The sequence below is a fragment of the Parasteatoda tepidariorum genome, chromosome 3 (assembly GCF_982258835.1).
Source record: "Parasteatoda tepidariorum strain Cologne lab strain chromosome 3, Ptep-v5.0, whole genome shotgun sequence".
NCBI lineage: Eukaryota > Metazoa > Arthropoda > Arachnida > Araneae > Theridiidae > Parasteatoda > Parasteatoda tepidariorum.
The window spans coordinates 37,643,239-37,656,444 of NC_141757.1; the positions used below are offsets into that span (position 1 = coordinate 37,643,239).

A 13,206-nucleotide genomic window follows, 5' to 3' on the forward strand; every position below is an offset into this window, starting at 1 on the left:
ATGCAGGTCTCTAAGCTGCTACGCTTTTTGAAGGATATTTAATACAGTAGTAGAGAACAAGAAACTAAAGCTTTCAGAATTTTAGGTAATTTTGCAAACATTTTAATAGTCTCACCACGTGACAGACCCGCTAACTTTTACTCTTTCTGGTGAAATATTTCTCAAATGGTGTTAAAAAAAACTTATTGAAATGCAATAATAGATTCAGGACTGCCAACTACTACATAATCAAATATTTAATAGAGGGGCTAACATTTAAAACTCAAAGCTTCAAAATAATTACCATCGAAAGATCTGCTGCTTGTCTTGTCCTGTGGATCTGGGCCGCGAAGCGGTCCTTATCTTTGAAAGTTTTGGTGTCAAGTGGCGTTAAATATATACTTTTAAATCCTTTATATGTAATGGTGGGAAAATGAATAGAAAAAATATATTATAAAATATAAACTTAAGTACCACTAGAATAAAATTTTACAAAAAACGTCGAAATAAACGCCGAATAAATACAAAGAAATATAACTATTTACATGTATACAACAATATCTAAAGACTGAAGCTAACCAGATTTTTTTTTCTAAGTGCTTATTTTTATCTTGGTATAGTTTTAAATCCAAACAATATACTTATCTTTCTTAAACTTCATATAATTAGATTCCAACTCAATCTTATTAATATTTATGTGCATAACTAAAACAAATAACATATTTAAGAACACTAGCACTTTTCTCTACAAACAAATTCGCTTAACACTTATGTTTCATTTTCAAGTATAATCATTTTAAACACCTTTTAATATTAAACTTAACTGGTTCAATTTCAAAAACTTCAATACAATTTTATCTTATGTTTCCAGCTTAATTAAAGCTTTAATTCAAACTTTAATAGCAACTAATTTCTTTACGAGTTAATTCTTAAAAAAATTAAATTGTACTTATGAATAAGGAAATAAGACTTATCTGAACATAACATCACAACATAATATTTAAAATTATATAAACTATATTTAAAACAAAGCAAAAGAACTAAAGAAATAGCAAAAAAAATCTTATTATTTAAATAAAAATCACTTGAAGTGAAACAGTTTACAAAACCTATCTTGAATAATATTTAAACTGTTTTAGTTTTATAGTTTAATAACAAAAAACCTATGTTTTAAATATCGTTTTACTTTACTGCTATCGTTTGGCGATTAAAGATTATATTTTCATTATTATTTTTACTTTCACTCTTAAAACGTTAGCTAAATTCGGGGTAACTGACGAATTTCGTAGTGCCATGACTTCTGTAGTTCGGTAGATGTTAATATTCTTTTACGAACTTTTTTTTGTATCACCACAATTCTTTTCCTAAACTTCCGGTTCCACTGATTAATTTGTTTGGCAAATTTTAATAACTCTTCCAAGCACACTAGATTTCTGTTTCTTGCACCAATGACTGAACTTTTCTTTCAATCCTACTTTATTAACACTGTAATTTTTCCAATTTGGCACATATCTTTTGCACTTATACTTGTTCGCTTTGGTTCCATGATCAAAATTACTTTTGGCTCTCAAAATTTAAGTTTCCTCGAAACCGATTATTTTTTTGCTTCAATCATGTATCGATAAATTTGTCATCAGAATTATTTGGCGACCATTTTAGTTTAACTCTTTGCGTGACGCTAATTCTATCAAAGTTCTTTTTTCTTTTCCTTTTGGCATTGCTTTTTCGCCATTGGCTCATTTTCTGGTCACTTCCATTCTTAACAAAGCTGTTATGAAATATTTTTACTTGTTTAGCATTTGCTGAAGTTTTCTATCTTGAACAAAATTGTTCATGCCTACACGGCAAATTAACCACTTTGGTTTCAATTATTTCTTTAGCATTATTCGATACTATTTCAGTCGAAAATATTTTATGTTTCTCTGTAACTAATGCCTTAGTCCCCATTTTGTCATCGACTATCTCTGGCAAATTTTTGCCACCTTTATTGGAATCAATCTTCACCTTTTCTTCCATAACTGATGTTTCAGTACTAACATGATTTTTAGTAGATTTTGCTTCCGAAATCCTTACATTTCTTTCTTCTTTCCGGCAAACTTTTTTATTTTCAACCAAAACTATTTCACAATTTTCCGACGAAAAAATATCTGCATATGATGCTTCTTTCTCGCACTTTAGGTGCGCTATTTCTTCTTCTACAATTTTTGCCACCTTTATTGGAATCAATCTTCACCTTTTCTTCCATAATTGATGTTTCAGTACTAACATGATTTTTAGTAGATTTTGCTTCCGAAATTCTTACATTTCTTTCTTCTTTCTGGCAAACTTTTTTATTTTCAACCAAAATTATTTCACAATTTTCCGACGAAACAATATCTGCATATGATGCTTCTTTCTCGCACTTTAGGTGCGCTATTTCTTCTTTTACAATTTTTACCACTAGATTGACATACTAGATTGACTTGGCAATCATCTTTTCCTTCATTTTTCATCTCAACTTTTTCTTGGATGACTTTATTCCTTTTCTTCTACCACCTATACTATCTCTCTAGAAACTCCGTCGACAATTCGTCTTTTGGTACTGCACTTTTTATTTTTGTGTTTAGTACACATGGACTAACTTCCAATATCATATCTATTTCTGCTCCTACTATTTGGTTCTGTTCCTTCCGATCCTCCATAAAAATATTTCTAACACTTTCTATAATGTTTTCATCAAATTTTTCGAATTCCTTACGAAAATAAGCTTTATTTCTTTTTCTTTTATTCTCTTCAAAACTTGGGGAACTCTAATTAGACACTTTTTTAAAAATATTTTCTTCCCACTCTAATAATCACATTCTTATTTACTTATACACTTCTTCTGGTACAACTGTTGGCGAGACTATTGTTCTTTTGGAAGTCGATTGGCTTCTTTCAGAATTACTCTTGGCAACATTTCCAGACTTAGTGCCACTTAATTTGCAAATATTAAGCAAAATTTGACTCTGTACTTCGAATTAACTGTTGTTTCAATATAGAAATTTGGTACTTTTCGGGAAACATTTGGCGATATATTTTTATAGTCGGATTGTTGGTTACTATATTTCCAACTTCTATCGCAATTTTCTTCCGAATCTCGATGTCTACAGTTTTTCTTAAAGTATCCTAATTCCCCACAATGGAAACATCTACGTTCAGATTTAAATTTCTTCACAATACTTGGCGAATTCCATTTCTCATTAAAATGTTCTTTCTTGCGATTGTTATCACACATAATATCTTGTGGATCATACTGAAATTTGGCAATGAGATTTTCTTTAACGAAATAATAATAATCATCATAGCTTTCTGGCCTTTCAGCAGGAATAAGCTGTAAAGCATACGAAAACCAAAGATCAAAATTCACCCTAAATCTCTTCGCTTTCTGTTCAAAGAGTTCGAAGTACCGTCGAATTTTACACTTCTTGGCATCAATTTTAAACATCTCATTCTCTAATTTTTTCTTAAGTAGGAAATCTATAATAACAATAATATTTTTCACCATTTCTTGTCTTAAAACTTAGCAAAACATTTCTGGAACGGATTCCGACGCTGCCATCACTTAAATATAGCTGTAACGTATCAAGCTATATAAAGAAACAGTTTTTTTGTTTTATTAGAAAAACATTTATTCCACAACGACAAATACAGTAACGACATTAAATTACCCGTAACGGGTTATTAAAAATCTTTCAATAAAATATAGAAAATCCCGTAACCGGTTAGAATAAACTTGCAAAAAAACATGGAAAGATCCGTAACGGGTTATAGTATAAACAAATTCAAAAACTAATCTCCAAAAAATCAACAACTCTCTGTTGTTCTAATTTTATCGTCTGCTTTTATTTTATTGTTTATATCTTTATGTATTTAGTTTATTTTATTTATGCTTCTCCTAGCCCGTTATTTTTTAAATATTTTTAGACTTTATATTGTTTTGAAATGAATAAGATAGATTTAAGGTTTATTTGAAGTTGACTTCAAAGCCATTCTTAAAAAATCAGTTTCCCAAGGTTTATAATCAAGATGCATGCAGTTGTTTTAATCCCACTTGAGGTTGTTTTGAGGTTGATATGAATTTACCCTAGAGCAAAAAACTTAGATAGGTACTTTTTGAAGTTAACAGGTTATTTTCTACACTTTAAGCAAATAAGTATATTTGAGGTGTGAATAATTTCACCGAATTTCAATTTAAAGTATTGCTAAGCTATATATGAGGTTAATTTTATGAGGTGTAAAAAAGGTTGTAATTGAGGTTTATTGAGGAGGTAATTTTTGGTGAAAAAGCTCAACCTCATTTTCTACCTCAAGTATATATTTGTAACACCTTTCAACCTCAAATTAACCTCAAAAACACTTTATTGTTTTGTAGTGGAATATTTCTAAAATTTTCAAGCAGAATTATATTATTAATTCCCGATATATATATATATATATATATATATATATGTATATATATATATATATATATATATATATATATATATATATATATATATATATATATATATATATATATATATATATATATATATACATTGGTGGCCAAAAGTGTGGACACTTTTTGAAAGTTTCATGTTTTTCAACTTTGTGTGCTTGTAGAATATATTAATTTTCAGTTAAATGCAAACGTTTATATATCAAATTGAAGGTAATTTAATGTAGAATTTAATAATAAATACAGTATTAAAATATCTGCATTACAAAAAAGGTTATGCAACAAATAGTCAGATCTATCTTAGATTTGCATTTTTTTTTAAAGTGATACTTACACAATAAATACTTAGTAAGATAACCCTTATTTTTTAAGACAGCTTCATAGCGTCTTTTCATCGAGTGAACGAGTGTTTGGAGTTCATCTTTCGTAATCACATAGTGCCAAGAATCAATTATAGCTTCAATAAGTTGTCTTTTATTGGATGGACGTTTCTTTCGTACAAGAATTTTCAAACATCGCCACAAATTTTCAATTGGATTGAGATCAGGGCTGTTTCCTGGCCATGGTTATATATGTATGCCTTTATTTTGCAAGCATGCTTTGCATACTTTTGCTGTGTGGCATGGAGCTGAATGCTGCTGAAAAATAAATGGTGGAGAAGAGATCCCTGATTGAAGGTATCAATTTTGGTTTCAGGGCAGTTTCGATGTATTTTTTGGCATTCAGGATGCCATCAATCACTTTAATTCGGCCCACACCATCTGCAGACATACATGCCAAAATCATGACATTTGTTGGACTTTTTGTAGTTGCTTCAATGCAATCAGGATGAAGCGCTTCGCCTACTCTACGTCTCACGTATTTTCTACCATCACTTCCAAAGAGCGATATTTTACTCTCATCACTCCAGATTACTTGCTTCCATTGATTTTCTGACCATTTAATGTGTTCTTTTGCCGACTTAACTCGTTTTTCACGTTGCTTTTGATTTAAATATGGTTTTTTCCTTGGAAATCTAGCTTGCAGTCCAAATCCTGATAACCTTCTTCTTATTGTTTTTGAACTTACTGCAATACCAGCTGTATTCATTTCACATCTAATGGCATCTGATGACATTTTTCTATCTTGAAGGCATAGCCATTTAATTTTTTCTATCGGTAGTAGCACTTGTGCATTTTTTTCGGCCTGATTTGGCATCCTGAATGCCAAAAAATACATCGAAACTGTCCTGAAACCAAAATTGATACCTTCCATCAGGGATCTCTTCCCCAACAACGCAACATTTATTTTTCAGCAGGATTCAGCTCCATGCCACACAGCAAAAGTATTCAAAGCATGCTTTCAAAATAAAGGCATAGATATATTACCATGGCCAGGAAACAGCCCTGATCTCAATCCAATTGAAAATTTGTGGCGACGTTTGAAAATTCTTGTACGAAAGAAACGTCCATCCAATAAAAGACAACTAAGTGAAGCTATAATTGATTCTTTGCACCATGTGATTACGAAAGATGAACTACAAACACTCGTTTACTCGATGAAAAGACGCTGTGAAGCTGTCTTAAAAAATAAGGATTATCCTACTAAGTATTGATTGTGTAAGTATCACTTTAAAAAAATACAAATCCAAGATAGATCTTACTATTAATTGCGTAACTTTTTTTGTACTACAGATATTGTAATACTGTATTTATTATTAAATTCTACATTAAATTTCCTTCAATTTGATATCTAAACGTATATATTTAAAATGAAAATTAATATATTCTACAAGCACACAAAGTTGAAAAACGTGAAATTTTCAAAAAGTGTCCACACTTTTGGCCACCACTGTACATATATATATATATATATATATATATATATATATATATATATATATATATATAGAGAGAGAGAGAGAGAGATGGTGAGAGGGAGAAATCGAATAGCTTAGTAGATGATTCAAAAATAGAATCCTAAAAAATCTTACTTTGGAAGGCCCAGGTTTTCATATTCCTCAATCCATTTAAGTATTCAAATAAACTGTAAGTACAATTTTGAGATATATTAGTAGACGAATTAGTGTATAAGCCGAATGCGTTCGTTAATGAGCTTTTAAGCAGGTTGAAGTATGCTTTCTTTAATGCAGCCTCCGTATTCATCCATGCCAAGATGATGTTGTCTTGAGGGATTCCGGGAACCATCTTTGCATGTTGTGAAATTGTGACATGCTTTAAAGTTTTTTTTCTTAATCCATTTGCCTGGTGGAGGAGCAAAACTACAAGAATCAGCTTGATAGGGATGATTATCGCCTTCATTTTTGGTGCTTCGATAATTCGATAATTTGGTGCTGGTGCCATTTGGGTGCTTCGATAACCTGTATAATGATTAAAATACAAATTAATCATCGTAAGTCTGGTAATAAACGTGTGGAGTTTTAAAAACACTGATACTGTTAATTTTACGTTACTGTAGGAAATCAAATACACTGGGGAAAGAAAACTTTTATTGCATTTATGCAAATACTGAATTTTGCCTAATTCAGGTCTGAATATTTCAAATCTGAATTAAATTTGCAACTAAAGATACAAATTTTTAAATGACATTTTGAGTCTGTTTTTTTTGCTGAAATGTACAAGTTTAAAAACGTTATAAATAACAGGAGTTGCGCAAATATTGTGACAAACTACTAGGAGAGTCAGAGTACATCACCAAGAACAGTACATAAAAGACGCTTCCATATAATGTACTGTTCAGACGCACACGAAAAAACTGTTAATGATAAGGAATGCTCTCCTTTGCTTTGTATAACGACATTACCAGGTCTGAGTTCCATCATTCTCGAAGGTCACGATTCCACGCATTTTTAATCTTAAGGATGTACTTAACTCCTCTGAAAGCTTGTCGCAACGTTTGTGCAATTTCTTGTCATTGGTATAGATTTCATTAGTGACAGTAGTAGGTTAAAGAAGTAACGTTGTTCTTTGAACAATTTTCATCAATAAACTTTGAAAGCCAAGTTATTTTTAATGATGCTTTCAAGTATTTCACTTTAAAATAGATGAAGACAATATGTTTTAAAACTCACTTTTACTATATCTACAAACAATTATATTTCTTCTCAAGAAGAAATATAATTGTTTGCAGATATATGTTACGGCTAAAGCCCGAAATTAGCCAATTCGCGAATTGGCCAAGAACGCTGTAAATTGGCTGGCCAAAGTCCGAAATTTTCTTGATTTCGGGAATTGGCCGGCCAGATCGCGAAGTGTTCACGATGTTCTGGCCAATGTCCGATACTTTCTTGTATTCATTTGAGACAAAGGAAAAAATTAAATTTTTTAAATTTTAATTTAAAAACTTGTCTATTTTTTATATTTTCGAATTAGAAGATTTATATTTTTAAATTAAAAAAGAAAACAAAAGGAGCAATATTAGCAAATAAACTTTTTAATAAAACAATTAAATAGACAATTTAATAATGATTATTAAATTAATCATTATTGAATAGACAATTTAAAAACTTCTATTTTTCATATTTTTAAATTAGAAGATTTATAAGAATTATTTATATAATTATAGAAGGCGGCCAAAGTAAAATATTCACTGATCGCTTTAATTATTTCGCAGTTTGGCCGGAACATCGTTGCCACTTCGCGATCTGACCGGCTAATTTCTAAAATCAAGAAAATTTCGGACTTTGGCCGTAACATATATAATTGTTTAATATATAGAAACAATAATTATCTTTCTATATATTCTAATATTTTTAACAAACATTTTTATTTTAGAGAAAGGAAACTTTTGGACAAAAGCTACATGAGCGTCACTCAAAACGTATTCAATAAAATTGAATTTAAGATAAATAACATAGCTTAAATTGCATGTTGAGGAAAATTTACATAGCTCGAAATACATATTTTAGAAAATAGGGATAGCATTTGATTCCACTTTGGCATATTATCCATACATGAATATTGTTTCTTGTATTTTTTTAAAAGAAAAAACTAAGGAACCTTTTTCAAAAAAATAAACTAAAGAACTATGCCTGAATTTCTAACAATATTTTTATACAATTCTAGTAAATTTACGTTAGTGAGTTTAAGAATTTCGGTTTCAAATACCATTAAGATTATAGATCAGAAAAAAAAGTATTTTCATGTATACAAATTTCGAAAATAAAATAAAAAATATGCAGTGATGTCGAAAATATACAAAAATAAAATCTCTTTCATTTTCCTTACTATTATTTTTAATTTGTAAGATTTCTTTGAAACGTGTGTTTTAAAATTTTTTTCAGCGAGCAAAGTTTTCATAAAAATTGTGTCACTGCCGGAGGTAAGATTTTTTCCTGATGCTAAGGAATTTTTAATTTTTTGCTCTTGTTTTTTGAGCTTCAAAAAAAAAGTTTGGTGGAAAATTAAGACTTTCAAAGACGCCGCTCTATTTTTTTGTTCTAATTTTCTTAAGCACTATTTCTTAACTATGTCAATATTCTTAAGCTCATATTTTGATCAATGTCTATTTTCTTAAAAGCATATTTCACATTTGCACATTCATATTGCACATTTTGAGTTATTTCCAAAATAAAAAACTTGCCGACCTAATTATTATCTTTTTCCCGCTAATTTCCTTTGTTTCGAAATCAGTTTCATAAAAATTATCATTGGAATTTATTTCAGCAACTAATGAAACATTTATTCGTAATTAACCTCTTATGACCAATTCTATGAAATCCTACTCTACGAAAGAGTTTTTTTTTCTAAAAGTGTTATTTTTAATGACTGTGAGAGCATATTATTGGTATCAAAAGAAAAAAAAGGTAAAAAGGGAAAAAAGTGGTTATTAAAAGAAATATTTTGAATGAACGTCGGTTATCCGGCATATTTGGATTAGTTAAAATCGAGTTACGAGGTTCTACTTTACTTGAGGTTACTGTTCAGCTTGTCCTTAAGCTTTTTTAAACCAACATTCGAAAGAGTCTGTAAGGGTTTCAATACATAAACAATATAATTTTTAAAAAATGGACCTCATATCCATAAATGTTTAGAAGCTATATTTCATCAGAAAATAATTAATAGATTGATACAAATATTTCTTAAATGTATAAAATGAAGTTAAATGAAAGTCGGAGGTTTACTCATGTTATTAATATGTAATCAGTAATAAAATCAAACAAATCACTGACTTTCCACCTGCTTTCTTTAAAAATTTTACTATAAGTTCTTACAACACATGTAAAGTTCAACTCCGTTTAAAATAAACACGTCTCGGGAGTTAACTGAGACCATATCAATTCGATTCATATAAATTACACCCAATATTTAAATTTTTCTAGTAAAGCAGGAGAATTCAGTATATCATATCCTCCAACAATTGCAGAATTTCCGTAGTTCCAAAAAAAATTGTATAATGGTAACAAAGGTAATGTATTGATATCTATATAAATTAAAATTTGTAATAAATTTGTATTTATTTAATTAAGAATTTTGTTTACCTATGAGCTTAAATAATTTATACCCAAGGACATATCAACAAATTATCATGTTCCCAAATTGTGATAAAATTTTTCAAAACATTATTTTTTTTCTTAGACTTCCTTCTACAACTTTAATTATTTTGCGAGAATTTTAATGTCGTAAGTTATGTAACAGTAAAAGTAGATCAGGTTTATATATGTTGCCTATAAATAGAGAGAAAAAGAGTTGAAAATCTGATTATGTGCTCTGTTATTCAGAGAAAAAAGGGAAAGAAATAATAATAGAAATAATAGAATAATAGAAAAAATCCGGAAAAAATAAATAAATAAATAATGAAAAATTCCGAAATGAAAAAAAAAATTATAAAAAACCGGAAAATAAAAGATATAACTTTTTATCAGCTCACACGATTACATCCCCAAAAAGGAGTGCTTCTAATAATGTATCAATATAGCCCAAGCAAAATATATAAATACAATAGTATGAGGAGCACTCGAAAAAAATTTTTCGAAACAAATAGAATAGAATATTAAGTAAAAATATCACGTAAAAACGGAAAATAAAATGTAACGAAAAAACAGAACAGAACATAAAACGAAATTTATAATGCGAGTAGCGAATTCAAATGAACTTACATGAACGTGGAATTTTTTCAGAATGATTTAAAATATTTTCTTAACTAGATTGCCAGATTACAAAATATGAAAACGGAAGAGCAAATTGAGGTGAAAGCATAAATAGAGGGGTTTTGTTTTGAGGTGCGTTTGATTTGTTAGTTACCTGGGATGGAACTGGAACTGGAACTACATTAATTTTTTGGGGCACCTACACAATTGTGTTTATCCCCAGTAGAAAAGTTGTTGTGCCTGATGAGCTAAGATTTCTTCAGGTGGAAAAATTTTTACATGAAGTGATGAAAAAATATCTAAGTAGACTTAGGGAGAACTTGAAGAAGATCTAAAAGTTGTACCTGGGATGAGCCCGAAAATGGATGTAAGTAAGGTAATATTATACTGAATAATTTAAAGAAGTTGGCAATTAATAATTTCTGAAAATTAACTTTTATTTAAGAAAAAATTAAATAAAAAAGAGAAGAGAGAAATATATATATATACTGAAATATATATATATATATATATATATATATATATATATATATATATATATATACTGTTAATTACCAATTTTTAGAGACTAATTCCTATTCTTCAATGTGTCTTAAAAATTAATTAATACTAAAAACCTTGAAGACCATCAAATTTTAAAACAAAGTCACGAACAGTTTCGTGACAAATAGATACCCTGGTCCTGCACGTTTTAATTAATATAAAAGGAAAATAATGAGTACGAAATGTAGGAATGAATTTGTTTACTGAATATTCAGTCACACATTGAAAAAAAAATATGTGACATTAAAGATAACATATTAGTTGTTGAAAAAAATGGCGTGATGAGCAAATGACGGTTAGAGCCGTTTTCATGGAAAAACTTTGACAATTTTCAATTCCAAGCATACGACTGACGCTCAAATTCATATTACAGTTATAAATAATAAGAAAAGAAAACGAGTTCGTCAAATTTAATGAGCGAAAAAACGAGATACATCGAGCAAAATGTAGAGATATTTGTTAATTACCTGATCAGCTAAATTAAAATATTAATCAAGTCGCTTTTTAAAATAGATATTAAAAAAATAATATCTTAACAATTAATATTTTCCAGGATTATGGTGGTAGTTTGGACAGAGTAGATCTCTCAAGGAAGTCCGGAGTCAGAAAACTCAAACGTTTTAACTGCAGACCGATTAAAATAATGATTAACTGTAATAAATTTTTACTCAAAGCTAATAATAGTCAAAAATAATCTAATTTAAGACACTATAAAATCTATTAATAATCACAATTAGACCGTAAAAATGGATTATCACAGTACCTACAGTATTACCAATATTAGTATATTTAGTACGCATTAAAATTAGCACCAATTACAATGATAACATTATTAGTACTAATTACCGTAATTAATTAAGCATCATTGGTGTCTATAATAGAATGACGATTTGTTTATATGGTTTTACTAGTAATGAAATTACTCCAGTAACATTATTTTTTGTAGAAAACTTTTTTTTTCTTTATTTCAAATACCTTTGATTTTAAATTATTTAGCTTTACTGAACCACGTTTTAACTATAAACGAGAAGAAAACATGATTTCAGATTATTTTAGGAATACTAGTTCGATGAAATAGTCTTAACATACTAACAGACATGCCAACTTTTACTCTTTCCGAGAAATTTTTCCCTAGTGGTAGTGAAAGACTAATTCAAACACAATTAGAGATAAAAATTACTTTTTTACTATTGCTATGGTTTACACTCATTTTTGTTCCTACATAGATGCCACAGACGACTGAAACTTTAAAAAGTGGTGACTCATAAAAAGCAAAAATATATTAAAAGAGATTAAAATTAGCACTTTTTTCAGTTTACTATTGAGAATGAATGCAAATTTTTTTTTTGTCTAAACATGAATAATTTGCAATGTGCGTCATGATGGTAATTACAATCGGATAATTAAAAGATTAAATAAATAAAAATAAATAATTTTTTTACCACTTCTTGCATATTTAATCACCCGTAGCATCCCTTTTTCTGTAAAACAGAGATGCCAACTGCTCTGGTTTCGACATTTAAAAGCTACCATAATGTTGCTTACATCAAAATGTTTTTAAATCAATGTATATAGTTATTTCATGATGTATGGGATAGGGGCCGCTGCGCAGTTTTGGTAAATAAAGTAAGAAATCTGGTTTCGACATGGGCATAAATGATTCTGGATTTTACGCAACGATTCGGTCTAGCATTCCGTTACAACGAACAAATTAAATGTATACCGAGTTACCATGTAAGAAAATTTCAGAAAAAGAAAGAGTTACAGCTTACCAGCAATATACGAAGGCTGCCCCTTTTAATGTTAAGTGGGAAGATTAATAGTGCGATTATACATACGATTATTAGGAAAGCTTACAATCATGTTCATTCTAATTGTACACCTGTTGCTTGCATGTGTTTTTTGGTCGGTCAGAAGTTTTATTTTTAATCCGACAGGCACTGATTATCAGTCCTGATAAGAATACTTTTTATAAAAAAGAGAATAAAAGATTCATTGTTTCTCTTAAGTTTTCATCAACACGTTTCTTTTCCTTTCGTTCCTCTACTGATATTTCACAACTTAAATTTAATGCAAAAAAGCATTAAAAAACAAAAGACTCAAATTTAAAAACAAATTTTAGAAAACCTACCATTTT

General features: G+C 29.2%; 1 protein-coding gene across 1 annotated transcript in view; it reads right to left on the reverse strand.

The window, feature by feature from the left end:
- Positions 1–12,892, reverse strand: part of LOC122269658 (nose resistant to fluoxetine protein 6-like) — an 83,572-nt gene extending 70,680 nt beyond the window's left edge. Inside the window, exons 1-2 of the mRNA XM_087159101.1 lie at positions 12,842–12,892; positions 6,411–6,797 (exon numbers count right to left, since the gene is read on the reverse strand). Of these exons, the coding sequence (XP_087015227.1) occupies positions 6,411–6,780 (370 nt within the window). The 5' untranslated portion in view covers positions 6,781–6,797; positions 12,842–12,892. The remainder of the gene's footprint in view (positions 1–6,410; positions 6,798–12,841) is intronic.
- Positions 12,893–13,206: the final 314 nt, after the last annotated feature.